This window comes from Bufo bufo, chromosome 2 (genome assembly GCF_905171765.1).
Source record: "Bufo bufo chromosome 2, aBufBuf1.1, whole genome shotgun sequence".
Taxonomy (NCBI): Eukaryota; Metazoa; Chordata; class Amphibia; order Anura; family Bufonidae; genus Bufo; species Bufo bufo.
The window spans coordinates 589,560,483-589,580,077 of NC_053390.1; the positions used below are offsets into that span (position 1 = coordinate 589,560,483).

Sequence of the window (19,595 nt, forward strand, 5' to 3'; positions counted from 1 at the left end):
ATAAGTTCTGTGAAAGGGCCACAGGCTATACCCGTCTTGCAAGGGGGGAGAGGGCTGCCTTGTGTAACGAAGAACTGCTCGCGGTGAAATGGAGAGACAAGTGTGACGTTTACATGCTCTCCTCCATTCACGCAGACACGACAATACAGATTGAGCGGGCAACCCGTGTCATTGAAAAGCCCCTCTCAGTCCACGACTATAATGCGCTCATGGGAGGGGTGGACTTCAATGACCAGATGTTGGCTCCGTATTTAGTTTCCCGACGCACCAGACGCTGGTATAAGAAGGTGTCTGTATATTTAATTCAATTGGCTGCATATAATAGTTTTGTTCTCTACAGTAAGGCTGGGAGAACACGATCCTTCCTCAAATTTCAGAAAGAGATCATCGAGAACCTCCTGTATCAAGGAGGTTCCGTGGCCCCAACCACCAGTGTAGTTAGCCGTCTACACGAGCGACATTTCCCCAGTGTCTTTCCTGGTACCTCAACCCAACCGTCACCCTGAAAAAGATGTGGAGTGGAATAAGGCGTGACACCCGCTATTTCTGTCCTGACTGTCCTGACCACCCTGCCCTATGCTTTGGAGAGTGTTTCCGGAAGTACCACACACAGGTACACTTAGCATAGGGATTGCATCTCACAGGACAGGCACACAGGGCTATTAGGGCCCTTTTACTCACAGCTGCTGCAAACCTCTCCTTTCACCTGGGATAAAGTGCATAATGTACTTCGCCACATCTTTGGGCGATTTGCGCTTTGCACATTGTCCCATGGGGAAGGAGAGGTTTGTCCTATAAAAGGTAAAAAAAAAAAAAAAACACCAGTAAGCAAAAAAGTTAACTTTCAGTTCAAAAAGTTTATATGTTCTGTTCAAAAGTTATTATAAAGTTAATAAAATTTATTGCGTTGCGGCCTGGTTTTTTCTTTTTTGTTTTGTTTTTTTTACCTTCCGGGTGGACCAACCGATCGACTAGCTGCAGCACTGATGTGCATTCTGACAGAAGCATTGCGCTGCTGTCAGATTACACACAAGTCTGTGTATGCGGCGCTGCAAGACGAGATTTCTCCTCTGCAGTAAAAGATACGTTTGCCGAGGCATATGAGCTGAGGAGGTGGCGGTGTTCATATGCTTTGGCAAACACTTTGTATATATATAAAAAAATAAAATAAAATCCCGGCAATGATTTATTCATCCACATCGATTGATGTGAATGGATAAATCTGGTTTGCCAGGGCATACGGGCTAAGTGGGTATGGATGTTGGGCGGAGCTCCTATGTCCTGGCAGACGCCTTTCCCCTCCTTTTTTTGTTTTGGCAGAGATTTTTTCATCCACATTGATCGATGCGAATGAAGAAATCTGTGCCATTCATTTTTTCTTTCAGCCCAGAGGCTGAACGAAAAAAATAAATCTCATTACCCGTATGCTCAATATAAGGAGAATAGCAGAAACTCCTAATGCTGGCCATACATGTAATGATTGCGGAGACCCTCAAATGCCAGGGCAGTACAAACACCCCACAAATGACCCCATTTTGGAAAGAAGACACCCCAAGGTATTCGCTGAGGGACATATTGAGTCCATGAAAGATTGAAATTTTTGTCTCAAGTTAGCGGAAAGGGAGACTTTGTGAGAAAAACCCCAAAAAATCAATTTCCGCTAACTTGTGCCAAAATTTTTTTTTTCTATGAACTCGCCATGCCCCTCATTGAATACCTTGGGGTGTCTTCTTTCCAAAATGGGGTCACATGTGGGGTATTTATACTGCCCTGGCTTTTTAGGGGCCCTAAAGCGTGAGAAGAAGTCTGGGATCCAAATGTCTAAAAATGCCCTCCTAAAAGGAATTTGGGCACCTTTGCGCATCTAGGCTGCAAAAAAGTGTCACACATGTGGTATCGCCGTACTCAGAGAAGTTGGGGAATGTGTTTTGGGGTGTCATTTTACATATACCCATGCTTGGTGAGATAAATATCTTGGTCAAATGCCAGCTTTGTATAAAAAAATGGGAAAAGCTGTCTTTTGCCGAGATATTTCTCTCACCCAGCACGCGTATATGTAAAATGACACCCCAAAACACATTCCCCAACTTCTCCTGAGTACGGAGATACCAGATGTGTGACACTTTTTTGCAGCCTAGGTGGGCAAAGGGGGCCACATTCCAAAGAGCACCTTTCGGATTTCACCGGCCATTTTTTACAGATTTTGATTTCAAACTACTTACCACACATTTGGGCCCCTAGAATGCCAGGGCAGTATAACTACCCCACAAGTGACCCCATTTTGGAAAGAAGACACCCCAAGGTATTCGCTGATGGGCATAGTGAGTTCATAGAAGTTTTTATTTTTTGTCACAAGTTAGTGGAATATGAGACTTTGTAAGAAAAATTTAAAAAAATCATCATTTTCCACTAACTTGTGACAAAAAATAAAAAGTTCAATGAACTCACTATGCCCATCAGCGAATACCTTAGGGTGTCTACTTTCCGAAATGGGGTCATTTGTGGGGTGTTTGTACTGTCTGGCCATTGAAGAACCTCAGGAAACATGACAGGTGCTCAGAAAGTCAGAGCTGCTTCAAAAAGCGGAAATTCACATTTTTGTACCATAGTTTGTAAACGCTATAACTTTTACCCAAACCATTTTTTTTATTACCCAAACATTTTTTTTTATCAAAGACATGTAGAACAATAAATTTAGAGAAAAATTTATATATGGATGTCGTTTTTTTTTGCAAAATTTTACAACTGAAAGTGAAAAATGACATTTTTTTGCAAAAAAATCGTTAAATTTCGATTAATAACAAAAAAAGTAAAAATGTCAGCAGCAATGAAATACCACCAAATGAAAGCTCTATTAGTGAGAAGAAAAGGAGGTAAAATTCATTTGGGTGGTAAGTTGCATGACCGAGCAATAAACGGTGAAAGTACTGTAGGTCAGAAGTGTAAAAAGTGGCCTGGTCATTAAGGGTGTTTAAGCTATGGGGGCTGAGGTGGTTAAATATGTACCAAAGAAATATGCTTTTATGATCTGGACTAGCTCTATGCATCAGATTTCTGAATAACTTGTCATTTGCATAAGGCTTAGATTTTATTAAAACAGAGTTTGCATATCCCCGGACTTCTCGTTTATCTTCCATAATTCTCTTATCAGATAATTGGGTGACTCACGACTCAATTCACACAAATGTTTAATATTTTCCTACAAAAACTCATATAGTGCTATGTTGCACTCAGACTTTGTGTGATTATTGTTATGGATACTTATGGATACTGGATGCCTAACAGAACATATGGACAGGGTTGTCATTGTGAAGCAACCCTTTATCTTCTTACTATATCTTTAGTGGTTGAATGCCCCGCATAGACCTACAGGCATGAACAATTTTAAATTCTGTAAAAAAAAATTAAAAAAATTTAAAAAAATGTTTTTTTCTGCCATATATATTGATCACCTATAATCAGGATAGGTAATTAATATTTGATCAGCGGGGGTCCAACACTTGGCACCCATGCCGATCAGCTGTTCATTACGCTACGCATCATCTCTACGGCCTAGTGTAATTACAAGTACTCGCTCAATTCAAGTGAGTGGAGCAAGTACTTATAATTACACTGCACTTCCAAGACGACTTGTAGTGTAATGAAGAGGAAGCAGCGCTTGCATGAAGCGCTACCTCCTCTTCAAACAGCTGATCACGGGGAGCCAGGTGTCGGACCCCCACCGATCAGATATTGATTACCTATCCTGAAGACAGGTCATCAATATAAATGGCAGGACAACACCTTTAAAATTAGGTAAATACAACCTCAGGTGAACAACAACGGATTCCACTTAATTTCTCCATTTGTGAAAAATTAAGTGCACCCCATGAACCAATAGCTTGTAGAACCCCCTTTAACAGCAATAACTTGAGGTAATAATTTTCTGTATGACTTTATCAGTCTGTCCCATTGTTATGGAGGAATATTGGCCCACCTTTTTTTAAAACATTGTCTCAGTTCATTTAGGTTTGTGGGCATTAATTTATGCACAGCTTTCTTAAGGTTGCAACATAGCATTTCAATTGAGTAGAGGTCTTGACTTTGACTGGCCCATTACAGTTCCCTTAATTCTTTTTTCAGCCTTTCTGTTGTAGATTTGCTGGTGTGCTAGGGAGCATTATCCTGTTTTATCACCCAGTTTCGGCCAAGCTTTAGTTGTTGGATAGATGGCCTCACATTTGACTTTAGAATATGTTGTTATACAGAGGGGTTCATGGTCGACTCAATGACTGCAAGGTATCCAGGACCTTGGAAGTTGGTGTGATGTGCTTGTGCTGATATGCTATGCTTGGTTTCCTCCAAAATGGGCACTGTGCATTATGGCCAAACACCTCCACTTTGGTCTTTTCTATCCAAAAAACATTGTTCCAGAGGTCTTTTGGTTTCTTAAGATGCAGCTTTTAATCTTAAGCTGTGCTACCATGTTCTTTTTTAGAAAGCAGAGACTTTCTCCTGGCCACCCCCTCCAAAAAAAATTTTTTTCTAATTGTATTGTCATGAACATGTAACATGCTAACTGAGGCCCGTAGAGTCGATGTGGCTCTTCAGTTTTTTGCAATATCTCTGATTGCATGTTCTGACTTTGCGGGGAATCTGCTGAGATGTCCATTCCAAGGAAAATTGTCAACTGTTTGTGAATAGTAATAATGATAATTCTCGCTGTAGAATGATGGACTTCAAATTGTTATGAAGTGGTCTTATAAACCTTTCCAGATTGATGGGCAGCAACAATTTCTTCTCTAATCATTGATGATGTCATTACTCTTTGGCATTGTGCTAACATACCCCTGAATGCTTCAGACCAGCAAACTGCTAAAACATCTTTTTTTTAGAAGTGGTCACACTTGCTGATGATCAATTAACCTTTTGAAGATGCTGGGATTTTCCATTTTTGTGGTTTCATTTCTTACTCCCTGCCTCTCCAGAGCCATAACTTTTTTTATTTTTCCATTCACATAGCCATGTTTTTTGGCGTCAAGTTGTACTTTATAATTACTCTATTTAATAATTCATAATATGATGTAGTGGGAAGCTGGAGAGAAATGGGAAATGGGAAAAAAATGCAATTCCACCATGCTCTATATGGGTAGAAATATTGTGTTTGCATTATTTTTTTTTTACTATTTATATTTTTGCAAAGTACTGCACTATCTAGCACTCTTACATCCCTCAAATTTATCCTCCACTCTGCTGCCTGCATAATCCACCTTTCCCTTTGTTTCTCCTCTGCCTCTCCCCTCTGCCAGTCCCATCACTGGCTCCCCATTGCCCAATAAATTCAGTCCAAGATACTAACAACTACATATAAGGCCATCAACAACTGCCCCCACCTTAAATCTCTGTTCTGCTTTTGCTTACATCTTCTCACGCAATCTCCAATCCTCACAGGACCTCCTTCTTTGTTCTCCTCATGTCTCTTCTTCACAACAGTCTTCAAGATTTCTCACGTGCCTCTCCCCTACTCTGGAACTCACTACCCCAGTACATCAGACTCTCCTTCAACCGTAACCTGAGAACCCACCTCTTCAGGAAAGCCTACCACCTACAATAAGCATTCTGCCACCACACAGCCAAATGAGCAGCTTTTACCCTCACCTACTGTGTCTTTCCCCTCTCTGTTGTAGATTGTAAGCTCTCGCGGGCAGAGTGCTCTCTCCCTCTGTATCAGTCTTAAAATGTTCATGCCTCATGTTTTTATATTATGTATGTATACACCCACTTAGATGTACAGCATCATGGAATTAATGGCGTCTTCAAATAGATAATAATAATCTACACGTAGGCAAGTTCATTAAGCTGTGTACTAATAAAGCAATCATTTGAAGATACATAGAGGGGTTGTCCACTTTCTGGTTACTATTGACCAATTTGACTAAACAGCTAATGTAGGCTTTGTTGATATTCTGCACCATTTTCTATATTTTATAAGGTATGTCACCTTGTTGGCCAAGTCTTTTGTGCTGTCCACATACATGACCTCTGAAGGAGGGCTTTGTGAACAGACACATACAACCACCTCCTCTGTTTAAACACACAGCACCTGACATCTGCACTTGTACTTTTGGAAGTTTAGTGCAGGTGCAGTGTGTTTTAATGGAGGAGGTGGATTGATGTGTCTGTTCACATGGCCCTCCTTCAGAGGTCATGTATGTGGACAGCCCAGTAGATTTGCCCAACAAGGGGTTTCGTTTATGAAACCTAACGAACGGCACCAAATCTCAACAAAGACAATATTAATAAGTGTTATACAGTCATCTTACATACACATTGCCGGGGTGAAAATGTGGGTATGTCCGGGTTCAGCTCTGAACCCGGACAACCCCTTTACAGGGAGTGCAGAATTATTAGGCAAGTTGTATTTTTGAGGATTAATTTTATTATTGAACAACAACCATGTTCTCAATGAACCCAAAAAACTCATTAATATCAAAGCTGAATATTTTTGGAAGTAGTTTTTAGTTTGTTTTTAGTTTTAGCTATTTTAGGGGGATATCTGTGTGTGCAGGTGACTATAACTGTGCATAATTATTAGGCAACTTAACAAAAAACAAATATATACCCATTTCAATTATTTATTTTGACCAGTGAAACCAATATAACATCTCAACATTCACAAATATACATTTCTGACATTCAAAAACAAATCAGTGACCAATATAGCCACCTTTCTTTGCAAGGACACTCAAAAGCCTGCCATCCATGGATTCTGTCAGTGTTTTGATCTGTTCACCATCAACATTGCGTGCAGCAGCAACCACAGCCTCCCAGACACTGTTCAGAGAGGTGTACTGTTTTCCCTCCTTGTAAATCTCACATTTGATGATGGACCACAGGTTCTCAATGGGGTTCAGATCAGGTGAACAAGGAGGCCATGTCATTAGATTTTCTTCTTTTATACCCTTTCTTGCCAGCCACGCTGTGGAGTACTTGGACGCGTGTGATGGAGCATTGTCCTGCATGAAAATCATGTTTTTCTTGAAGGATGCAGACTTCTTCCTGTACCACTGCTTGAAGAAGGTGTCTTCCAGAAACTGGCAGTAGGACTGGGAGTTGAGCTTGACTCCATCCTCAACCCGAAAAGGCCTCACAAGCTCATCTTTGATGATACCAGCCCAAACCAGTACTCCACCTCCACCTTGCTGGCGTCTGAGTCGGACTGGAGCTCTGTGCCCTTTACCAATCCAGCCACGGGCCCATCCATCTGGCCCATCAAGACTCACTCTCATTTCATCAGTCCATAAAACCTTAGAAAAATCAGTCTTGAGATATTTCTTGGCCCAGTCTTGACGTTTCAGCTTGTGTGTCTTGTTCAGTGGTGGTCGTCTTTCAGCCTTTCTTACCTTGGCCATGTCTCTGAGTATTGCACACCTTGTGCTTTTGGGCACTCCAGTGATGTTGCAGCTCTGAAATATGGCCAAACTGGTGGCAAGTGGCATCTTGGCAGCTGCACGCTTGACTTTTCTCAGTTCATGGGCAGTTATTTTGCGCCTTGGTTTTTCCACACACTTCTTGCGACCCTGTTGACTATTTTGAATGAAACGCTTGATTGTTCGATGATCACGCTTCAGAAGCTTTGCAATTTTAAGAGTGCTGCATCCCTCTGCAAGATATCTCACTATTTTTGACTTTTCTGAGCCTGTCAAGTCCTTCTTTTGACCCATTTTGCCAAAGGAAAGGAAGTTGCCTAATAATTATGCACACCTAATATAGGGTGTTGATGTCATTAGACCACACCCCTTCTCATTACAGAGATGCACATCACCTAATATGCTTAATTGGTAGTAGGCTTTCGAGCCTATACAGCTTGGAGTAAGACAACATGCATAAAGAGGATGATGTGGTCAAAATACTCATTTGCCTAATAATTCTGCACTCCCTGTAAGTATGCGCTAATAACAGACATAATGGACAGGCAGCCAATGGACCCTAGGCTTTCTGCCTTATAAGGTACAGTATGGGTATATATCTCTTCGCAGGGCATCCCTGTGACATGATTAAAGAGGGGTTCCTGCTTTGCTTTTCCCTTTGTGTGCCGCAAACAGCGTTGATTACAGAATACAGAGGGTTAAACAACAGACATCAGATGTTTCTCTGATCTCTGCCAATAGAGAATAATAGCAGCTGTGTATTACAGCCTCTGTCCTGACCTCTCCAGCACAGAATCCGTGTCTACACCCCCCCCCCCACCCCCAGAAGAAAAGAAAAAACCTCATACAGCTAAGTGAATAAAAAAGAATGTAAAGAAGTATTTTGAACAACAAAGCAATAAACTCCTCTCCATACATCTAGGAAATACAGTAAATACACCCTAGTAAGTTAGAAGTTAATCTGTTAGAAAGGAAAAGTTAAGCTTGTTATGTAAAGCCTTGTATGATTTAGATTTTCTATTTTATTGAACTTCTAGGTTCTCCTTGATCTTGCAACATTGATTTTTGAAGAGCAACAGTCATTGGAGGTTATCTTAAAGAAGATTGCAGCAACCATTCTATCTTTCATGCAGGCACAGAGATGTACCATCTTCATTGTGGAAGAGGACTCTTCCGTGAGTTAACCCGTATGGCTGTAATAATTAAATATAATGCTGTAACATTTTAGGGTTGTATTCTATAACCCATAGTGATTCAGTATTCATGTTGTTCTTGCAGTACCTTAGTATACTATTTATTTGGTCCCCAGTATGGATGAATCCTGGGTGTAGGGTTTAGAAATTGATTTCATAATAAACAACACAACTTGATGGTAGCATCTATTCATTCCTTAGCAAAAAAAAACCATACTTTTCATAATGGCCTCCATTACTTCGAGTGTTATTAATCAGTTAGGGACGAGTTAAATTTAGAAAAATCTGTACAATTATGATTTTTTTTTTATATGACTGAATACTAAAAAATTATGCAATTGTCATAATTAAAGAGGACGTTTTACCATGAAATGCAGTGAATTCTGCAAGGCATCAAGAACAGGAGGAGCTGAGCAGATTAATATATATCATATTACTGCCTAAAGTGATGCTAACTTTAGCGTCACTTCAGGCAGTGATATGATAGTTATTTTGTGACATACTCCCGTAGTATCTGTATATCTATGATCAGATTGATATATAATGGGAAAAGATTCTGTATAACTTGTATTTCATTAATTTAAGTTCCTGCTCATTCTGGGCTTTAAAGTCAAGGAGGTGGTCCTAACAGTGATTGACAGCTGTCCAGGTAACACACAGTCATAGAGGGCAGGCTGCCAGTCACTGATAGGACCACTTCCTTGACTTCAAAGCCCAGAATGAGGTGGAATTTAAATGAATGAAGTCCAGGTTATACTTAATCTTTTCCCACAAAACTTGATATCAGTCTGCTCAGCTCCTTCTGCTCTATAACATGATGCCTGCAGATTAAATCACATTTTGTATTGACAGGTCATCTTTAAACTCACACTAAATAAAAACTACTGGACAAAAGTCACACCTTGATGGATTTTTGTGACACTTCAGGAACACTACTAGGGGCCTGTCATGCTGCGTCACAACGATAGTTTGTTAGGGCCCTTTTACATGGCCTGAGGATTGGGGCAATTATCTGGAAAGAACCTTCCTACAAACACTTGTTATAGATAATTGCCCTGTGTAAATACGCATGTACAATTAATCTGTACAGGGATGAATGATCGCAGTAGAAATCTTTAATCCCCATAGAGAAGGGATCATTGCTCCATTTGAAATCTGCTGTACAAGCGGACAATTATCAGGAATGAACAGTTAAAAACAAAAACCCTGTATCTAATTTACTTTCTCACTATTTGCCAGAAGGAGATGTTCCGATGGGACAACCCCTTTAACCACCTCAGCCCCCAGTGCTTAAACACCCTGAAAGACCAGGCCACTTTTTACACTTCTGACCTACACTACTTTCACCGTTTATTGCTCGGTCATGCAACTTACCACCCAAATGAATTTTACCTCCTTTTCTTCTCACTAATAGAGCTTTCATTTGGTGGTATTTCATTGCTGCTGACATTTTTACTTTTTTTGTTATTAATCGAAATTTAACGATTTTTTTGCAAAAAAATGACATTTTTCACTTTCAGTTGTAAAATTTTGCAAAAAAAACGAGATCCATATAGAAATTTTGCTCTAAATTTATAGTTCTACATGTCTTTGATAAAAAAAAAATGTTTGGGTAAAAAAAAAATGGTTTGGGTAAAAGTTATAGCGTTTACAAACTATGGTACAAAAATGTGAATTTCCGCTTTTTGAAGCAGCTCTGACTTTCTGAGCACCTGTCATGTTTCCTGAGGTTCTACAATGGCCAGACAGTACAAACACCCCACAAATGACCCCATTTCGGAAAGTACACACCCTAAGGTATTCGCTGATGGGCATAGTGAGTTCATAGAACTTTTTATTTTTTGTCACAAGTTAGCGGAAAATGATGATTTTTTTTTTTTTTTCTTACAAAGTCTCATATTCCACTAACTTGTGACAAAAAATAAAAACTTCTATGAACTCACTATGCCCATCACGAAATACCTTGGGGTCTCTTCTTTCCAAAATGGGGTCACTTGTGGGGTAGTTATACTGCCCTGGCATTTTAGGGGCCCAAATGTGTGGTAAGGAGTTTGAAATCAAATTCTGTAAAAAATGACCTGTGAAATCCGAAAGGTGCTCTTTGGAATATGGGCCCCTTTGCCCACCTAGGCTGCAAAAAAGTGTCACACATCTGGTATCTCCGTACTCAGGAGAAGGTGGGGAATGTGTTTTGGGGTGTCTTTTTACATATACCCATGCTGGGTGAGATAAATATCTTGGTCAAATGCCAACTTTGTATAAAAAAATGGGAAAAGTTGTCTTTTGCCAAGATATTTCTCTCACCCAGCATGGGTATATGTAAAATGACACCCCAAAACACATTCCCCACCTTCTCCTGAGTACGGCAATACCAGATGTGTGACACTTTTTTGCAGCCTAGGTGGGCAAAGGGGCCCATATTCCAAAGAGCACCTTTCGGATTTCACAGGTCATTTTTTACAGAATTTGATTTCAAACTCCTTACCACACATTTGGGCCCCTAGAATGCCAGGGCAGTATAACTACCCCACAAGTGACCCCATTTTGGAAAGAAGACACCCCAAGGTATTCCGTGAGGGGCATGGCAAGTTCCTAGAATTTTTTATTTTTTGTCACAAGTTAGTGGAAAATGATGATTTTTTTTTTTTTTTTTTTCATACAAAGTCTCATATTCCACTAACTTGTGACAAAAAATAAAAACTTCCATGAACTCACTATGCCCATCAGCGAATACCTTGGGGTCTCTTCTTTCCAAAATGGGGTCACTTGGGGGGTAGTTATACTGCCCTGGCATTCTAGGGGCCCAAATGTGTGGTAAGGAGTTTGAAATCAAATTCTGTAAAAAATGACCTGTGAAATCCGAAAGGTGCTCTTTGGAATATGGGCCCCTTTGCCCACCTAGGCTGCAAAAAAGTGTCACACATCTGGTATCTCCGTACTCAGGAGAAGGTGGGGAATGTGTTTTGGGGTGTCATTTTACATATACCCATGCTGGGTGAGAGAAATATCTTGGTCAAATGCCAACTTTGTATAAAAAAATGGGAAAAGTTGTCTTTTGCCAAGATATTTCTCTCACCCAGCATGGGTATATGTAAAATGACACCCCAAAACACATTCCCCACCTTCTCCTGAGTACGGAGATACCAGATGTGTGACACTTTTTTGCAGCCTAGGTGGGCAAAGGGGCCCATATTCCAAAGAGCACCTTTCGGATTTCACAGGTCATTTTTTACAGAATTTGATTTCAAACTCCTTACCACACATTTGGGCCCCTAGAATGCCAGGGCAGTATAACTACCCCACAAGTGACCCCATTTTGGAAAGAAGAGACCCCAAGGTATTCGCTGATGGGCATAGTGAGTTCATGGAAGTTTTTATTTTTTGTCACAAGTTAGTGGAATATGAGACTTTGTATGAAAAAAAAAAAAAAATCATCATTTTCCACTAACTTGTGACAAAAAATAAAAAATTCTAGGAACTCGCCATGCCCCTCACGGAATACCTTGGGGTGTCTTCTTTCCAAAATGGGGTCACTTGTGGGGTAGTTATACTGCCCTGGCATTTTCCAGGGGCCCTAATGTGTGGTAAGTAGGTAAATGACCTGTGAAATCCTAAAGGTGCTCTTTGGAATGTGGGCCCCTTTGCCTACCTAGGCTGCAAAAAAGTGTCACACATGTGGTATCGCCGTATTCAGGAGAAGTTGGGGAATGTGTTTTGGGGTGTCATTTTACATATACCCTTGCTGGGTGAGAGAAATATCTTGGCAAAAGACAACTTTTCCCATTTTTTTATACAAAGTTGGCATTTGACCAAGATATTTCTCTCACCCAGCATGGGTATATGTAAAATGACACCCCAAAACACATTCCCCACCTTCTCCTGAGTACGGCGATACCAGATGTGTGACACTTTTTTGCAGCCTAGATGCGCAAAGGGGCCCAAATTCCTTTTAGGAGGGCATTTTTAGACATTTGGATACCAGACTTCTTCTCACGCTTTGGGGCCCCTAGAATGCCAGGGCAGTATAAATACCCCACATGTGACCCCATTTTGGAAAGAAGACACCCCAAGGTATTCAATGAGGGGCATGGCGAGTTCATAGAAATTTTTTTTTTTTGGCACAAGTTAGCGGAAATTGATATTTTTAATTTTTTTCTCACAAAGTCTCCCGTTCCGCTAACTTGGGACAAAAATTTCAATCTTTCATGGACTCAATATGCCCCTCACGGAATACCTGGGGGTGTCTTCTTTCCGAAATGGGGTCACATGTGGGGTATTTATACTGCCCTGGCATTCTAGGGGCCCTAAAGCGTGAGAAGAAGTCTGGAATATAAATGTCTAAAAAATTTTACGCATTTGGTTTCCGTGAGGGGTATGGGGAGTTCATGTGAGATTTTATTTTTTGACACAAGTTAGTGGAATATGAGACTTTGTAAGAAAAAAAAAAATAATTCCGCTAACTTGGGCCAAAAAAATGTCTGAATGGAGCCTTACAGAGGGGTGATCAATGACAGGGGGGTGATCAATGTCAGGGGGGTGATCAATGACAGGGGGGTGATCAGGGAGTCTATATGGGGTGATAACCACAGTCATTGATCACGCCCGTGTAAGGCTTCATTCAGACGTCCGTATGCGTTTTGCGGATCCGATCCATCTATCAGTGGATCCGTAAAAATCATGCGGACGTCTGAATGGAGCTTTACAGGGGGGTAATCCATGACAGGGGGGTAATCAATGACAGGGGGGTGATCAGGGAGTCTATATGGGGTGATCACCACAGTCATTGATCACGCCCCTGTAAGGCTTCATTCAGACGTCCGGATGCGTTTTGCGGATCCGATCCATCTATCAGTGCATCCGTAAATATCATGCGGACATCTGAATGGAGCTTTACAGGGGGGTAATCAATGACAGGGGGGTGATCAGGGAGTCTATATGGGGTGATCACCACAGTCATTGATCACGCCCCTGTAAGGCTTCATTCAGACGTCCGGATGCGTTTTGCGGATCCGATCCATCTATCAGTGGATCCGTAAAAATCATGCGGACGTCTGAATGGAGCTTTACAGGGGGGTAATCAATGACAGGGGGGTGATCAGGGAGTCTATATGGGGTGATCACCACAGTCATTGATCACGCCCCTGTAAGGCTTCATTCAGACGTCCGGATGCGTTTTGCGGATCCGATCCATCTATCAGTGCATCCGTAAAAATCATGCGGACATCTGAATGGAGCTTTACAGGGGGTTGATCAATGACAGGGGGGTGATCACCACAGTCATTGATCATGCCCCTGTAAGGCTTCATTCAGACGTCCGGATGCGTTTTGCGGATCGGATCCATCTATCAGTGCATCCGTAAAAATCATGCGGACATCTGAATGGAGCTTTACAGGGGGGTAATCAATGACAGGGGGGTGATCACCACAGTCATTGATCATGCCCCTGTAAGGCTTTATTCAGACGTCCGGATGCGTTTTGCGGATCGGATCCATCTATCAGTGCATCCGTAAAAATCATGCGGACATCTGAATGGAGCTTTACAGGGGGGTAATCAATGACAGGGGGGTGATCACCACAGTCATTGATCATGCCCCTGTAAGGCTTCATTCAGACGTCCGGATGCGTTTTGCGGATCGGATCCATCTATCAGTGCATCCGTAAAAATCATGCGGACATCTGAATGGAGCTTTACAGGGGGGTAATCAATGACAGGGGGGTGATCACCACAGTCACTGATCATGCCCCTGTAAGGCTTCATTCAGACGTCCGGATGCGTTTTGCGGATCGGATCCATCTATCAGTGCATCCGTAAAAATCATGCGGACATCTGAATGGAGCTTTACAGGGGGGTGATCAGGGAGTCTATATGGGGTGATCACCACAGTCACTGATCATGCCCCTGTAAGGCTTCATTCAGACGTCCGGATGCGTTTTGCGGATCGGATCCATCTATCAGTGCATCCGTAAAAATCATGCGGACATCTGAATGGAGCTTTACAGGGGGGTGATCAGGGAGTCTATATGGGGTGATCACCACAGTCATTGATCATGCCCCTGTAAGGCTTCATTCAGACGTCCGGATGCGTTTTGCGGATCCGATCCATCTATCAGTGGATCCGTAAAAATCATGCGGACGTCTGAATGGAGCTTTACAGGGGGGTAATCAATGACAGGGGGGTAATCAATGACAGGGGGGTGATCAGGGAGTCTATATGGGGTGATAACCACAGTCATTGATCACGCCCCTGTAAGGCTTCATTCAGACGTCCGGATGCGTTTTGCGGATCCGATCCATCTATCAGTGGATCCGTAAAAATCATGCGGACATCTGAATGGAGCTTTACAGGGGGGTGATCAATGACAGGGGGGTAATCAATGACAGGGGGGTGATCAGAGAGTCTATATGGGGTGATCAGGGGTGATCAGGGGCTAATAAGGGGTTAATAAGTGACGGGGGGGGGGGGGGTGTAGTGTAGTGTAGTGGTGCTTGGTGCTACTTTACTGAGCTACCTGTGTCCTCTGGTGGTCAATCCAAACAAAAGGGACCAACAGAGGACCAGGTAGCAGGTATATTAGACGCTGTTATCAAAACAGCGTCTAATATACCTGTTAGGGGTTAAAAAAAACACATCTCCAGCCTGCCAGCGAACGATCGCCGCTGGCAGGCTGGAGATCAACTCTCTTACCTTCCGTTCCTGTGAGCGCGCGCGCCTGTGTGCGCGCGTTCACAGGAAATCTCGGCCATCGCGAGATGACGCGTATATGCGTGACTGTGCGCAGCGCTGCCACCTCCGGAACGCGATCCTGCGTTAGGCGGTCCGGAGGTGGTTAAATGGAACCTGTCACCTCTACTATGCTACCCTCACTGAGCGTTTCTAAATGTTCATTGTGTTACCCTGAACATATAAATTACACTTTTAATTTAATTTGCAGACGAATTCAATAAGTATTATGCATTTTTGTACTTCCCGCCTTTTATGCAAATTAACATAAAAGAGTCATATCTAACTTGTGTGACCAGAGAAGAGTCATATTTTCAAGCTCTGGCTCATCTAAGGTTAATTTGCATATGTATCAAATCGGTTTTTTTACACAATAAAAGCACACAGAGCTATGGGGACTGGATATTGCAGATGTGCTAGCGGCCATCTAGCAGCCCATGTCCTCAGCTCTATACCCAAAATCCTGGTGACAGATTCCCTTTAAAGGTCAATAAAACATGTAGATGATTAGACATTGGTTAGCCATTAAGGTAAATGTTTAGCCACATCTGACATGTTGTAGAGGTTTATTAAAAGTTACCAAATCAACTAAACCATACAAAACACCTCCCTCTACCCCCAGTATACATGTCTTAGCTGATGTGCCATGTATGGGTTGTCTGCCATATTGGCTCTTTCTTGCTCTCTGATCTGTTTCTGCCATTGCAGCCTACACTTCCCCTTATGACTCTGTGGCCAGTGACAGATGGGTCAGAGTCTCACTACACTTAGCCTGCTGTGTGTCCTATGGAAGGACAGCAAGGACATAGAACTGCTGCCCCCTAGCAGAGTCTCACTGTATTTCTGCAGTTTCAGCCTGTGCCCCTGCCTTTTTCCTTGTGAGAGGTTTCTCCATGTATCAGCTATAGAGAAAATGATTGTATAGAGTCCCATATGATATCACTCCTCTCCTAGATCCTTGGTTAAGACTGAGATAAAATCTTCAGCAGCCTCTATACAGAGAAACAGTGAGCGTGAAAAAATTCTTATTTTAAAGTCTTTGAATTAAAAGTTTGACTGAATGAGTTCCCACGAACCTATATATCAGTCTTCTCGGCTTCTCCTCCTCTATAACATGCTGCCTGCAGTTTGCACTGCATTTTATGGTGACATGTTACATCTTTGCTTTTTCTGAGTTCATTTGTACACAGGGGCCATCTTGTCAGTGACTGACAACTATCTCTGTATGCACACTTAGGTCTCATGCACACAACTGTATCTTTTTTTTAGTCTGTAAACTACAGATCCGCAAAATATGGACACCAACCCATCCGTGTGCATTCTGCGTTTTCTCTCTCCCGTCACTAGAGTTGACTATTCTCGTCTGCAGTGTAAACCAGAATAGGATATACAGATGTGGACAGCATACATTCCTTTTATTGCAGACCCATAGAAATGGAGTCCATGTGCTATCTACAAAAAATGCAGTAGATAGCATATAGATGGAAAATAAGGGTGTGTGCATGAGGCCTTACACAGAGAATGCTATCAGTCACTGATAACAGCTGTCATGGGCCATCATGAGTTCAGAAAGAGCAGAGATTTAAATGTATAACATTGCAAATTTTAATGATCCCACAAAACGATATATTAATCTGCTCAGCTCCTCCTGCTCTATAACATGCTGCCTGCAGATTGCACTGCATTTTCCTGGTGACAGGTTCTCTTTAAACCCTGGTAATCTATCCCCCAACAACTTTGCTGCTGAAAGTAAAGGAAGTCCTTTATGAAACCCATCAGATACCTTGTTGGCTATGGTGTTGCCTAAGTACCAAGTATGCCAGTGATCACTTGGAACCTCACAGCCCCTGAAGCAGTCGTCGAGTATGATAGGTAAAGCTTATGAAGATGAAATACTTTATCTGAAGGTTTAACCTGCGAAACTTGATGCAGGAGAGGACAACAGGATACACTCATTGCATGTTGTGTCTTGTAATTGTACAATAATTACCTTTCTGCGAGTAGCATTCTGGGTATTATAGGGGTTCTCCAGCTTTTTAATACATTTTGGCTCCCCCTTCCCTACTAGACCTCTCCTCTACTCCCCAGCCTGAAGAATCTCTTCTATGTGGACTAAAATGTTGCATAATGATGACAACCTTACTATTTTTCTATGAATTTCAGTCAAAGAATAATTTGAAGACCACTGTAATTCTTTGAGTGCTGACTTTGCTTCTTATCTTCAGTGCTGTCATGCAGATGGTATATCCAAACCACAAAATACATAAATATATGCACATATTTGATATTTTTAGTTTTTGGATACACAAAATGGCCTCTTGGGCAAACCCTATTCCTGAAATAAATAAATCATATGAGAACATCTTGTCATCATAATTATTCTGCAAACAATTATAGAATGTCTTCATTGATTTGTATAGTATGTAGTGTATGTGTTTTTCCCCTGTGTTAAGCAATGGATCAAACAATACATAAGGTAACTTTTGAATATTGATTTTTGGCAGGATACTTTTTCCAGTGTTTTTCATATGGAATCTGATGAGCTAAAAGAATCTGCAGATGCCATAAAAAGGTAATTATGAGACAAGCTGCAATAACGAAATTGTATAGTGTACAAGGGCTCATCAATTATAATGTTTTGTCATACATGCATTCCTCAGTTAAAAAATATCTGCATTGTGTCATTCTCCATTTCTCCTATTGGAAGTGTATGAATACAGGGAGTGCAGAATTATTAAGCAAGTTGTATTTTTGAGGATTCATTTTATTATTGAACAACAACCATGTTCTCAATGAACCCAAAAAACTCATTAATATCAAAGCTGAATATTTTTGGAAGTAGTTTTTAGTTTGTTTTTAGTTTTAGCTATTTTAGGGGGATATCTGTGTGTGCAGGTGACTATTACTGTGCATAATTATTAGGCAACTTAACAAAAAACAAATATATACCCATTTCAATTATTTATTTTTACCAGTGAAACCAATATAACATCTCAACATTCACAAATATACATTTCTGACATTCAAAAACAAAACAAAAACAAATCAGTGACCAATATAGCCACCTTTCTTTGCAAGGACACTCAAAAGCCTGCCATCCATGGATTCTGTCAGTGTTTTGATCTGTTCACCATCAACATTGCGTGCAGCAGCAACCACAGCCTCCCAGACACTGTTCAGAGAGGTGTACTGTTTTCCCTCCTTGTAAATCTCACATTTGATGATGGACCACAGGTTCTCAATGGGGTTCAGATCAGGTGAACAAGGAGGCCATGTCATTAGATTTTCTTCTTTTATACCCTTTCTTGCCAGCCACGCTGTGGAGTACTTGGACGCGTGTGATGGAGCATTGTCCTGCATGAAAATCATGTTTTTCTTGAAGGATGCAGACTTCTTCCTGTACCACTGCTTGAAGAAGGTGTCTTCCAGAAACTGGCAGTAGGACTGGGAGTTGAGCTTGACTCCATCCTCAACCCGAAAAGGCCCCACAAGCTCATCTTTGATGATACCAGCCCAAACCAGTATTCCACCTCCACCTTGCTGGCGTCTGAGTCGGACTGGAGCTCTCTGCCCTTTACCAATCCAGCCACGGGCCCATCCATCTGGCCCATCAAGACTCACTCTCGTTTCATCAGTCCATAAAACCTTAGAAAAAGTCTTGAGATATTTCTTGGCCCAATCTTGACGTTTCAGCTTGTGTGTCTTGTTCAGTGGTGGTCGTCTTTCAGCTTTTCTTACCTTGGCCATGTCTCTGAGTATTGCACACCTTGTGCTTTTGGGCACTCCAGTGATGTTGCAGCTCTGAAATATGGCTAAACTGGTGGCAAGTGGCATCTTGGCAGCTGCACGCTTGACTTTTCTCAGTTCATGGGCAGTTATTTTGCGCCTTGGTTTTTCCACACACTTCTTGCGACCCTGTTGACTATTTTGAATGAAACGCTTGATTGTTCGATGATCACGCTTCAGAAGCTTTGCAATTTTAAGAGTGCTGCATCCCTCTGCAAGATAGCTCACTATTTTTGACTTTTCTGAGCCTGTCAAGTCCTTCTTTTGACCCATTTTGCCAAAGGAAAGGAAGTTGCCTAATAATTATGCACACCTAATATAGGGTGTTAATGTCATTAGACCACACCCCTTCTCATTACAGAGATGCACATCACCTAATATGCTTAATTGGTAGTAGGCTTTCGAGCCTATACAGCTTGGAGTAAGACAACATGCATAAAGAGGATGATGTGGTCAAAATACTCATTTGCCTAATAATTCTGCA

At 41.6% G+C, this 19,595-nt stretch overlaps 1 protein-coding gene across 1 annotated transcript in view; it reads left to right on the plus strand.

Moving 5' to 3' along the window:
- The window catches only part of PDE5A (phosphodiesterase 5A), a 404,052-nt gene that overhangs the window by 229,089 nt on the left and 155,368 nt on the right, over positions 1 to 19,595 (plus strand). Inside the window, exons 7-8 of the mRNA XM_040418267.1 lie at positions 8,447 to 8,584; positions 17,830 to 17,897. Coding sequence (XP_040274201.1) covers positions 8,447 to 8,584; positions 17,830 to 17,897 — 206 coding nt within the window. The remainder of the gene's footprint in view (positions 1 to 8,446; positions 8,585 to 17,829; positions 17,898 to 19,595) is intronic.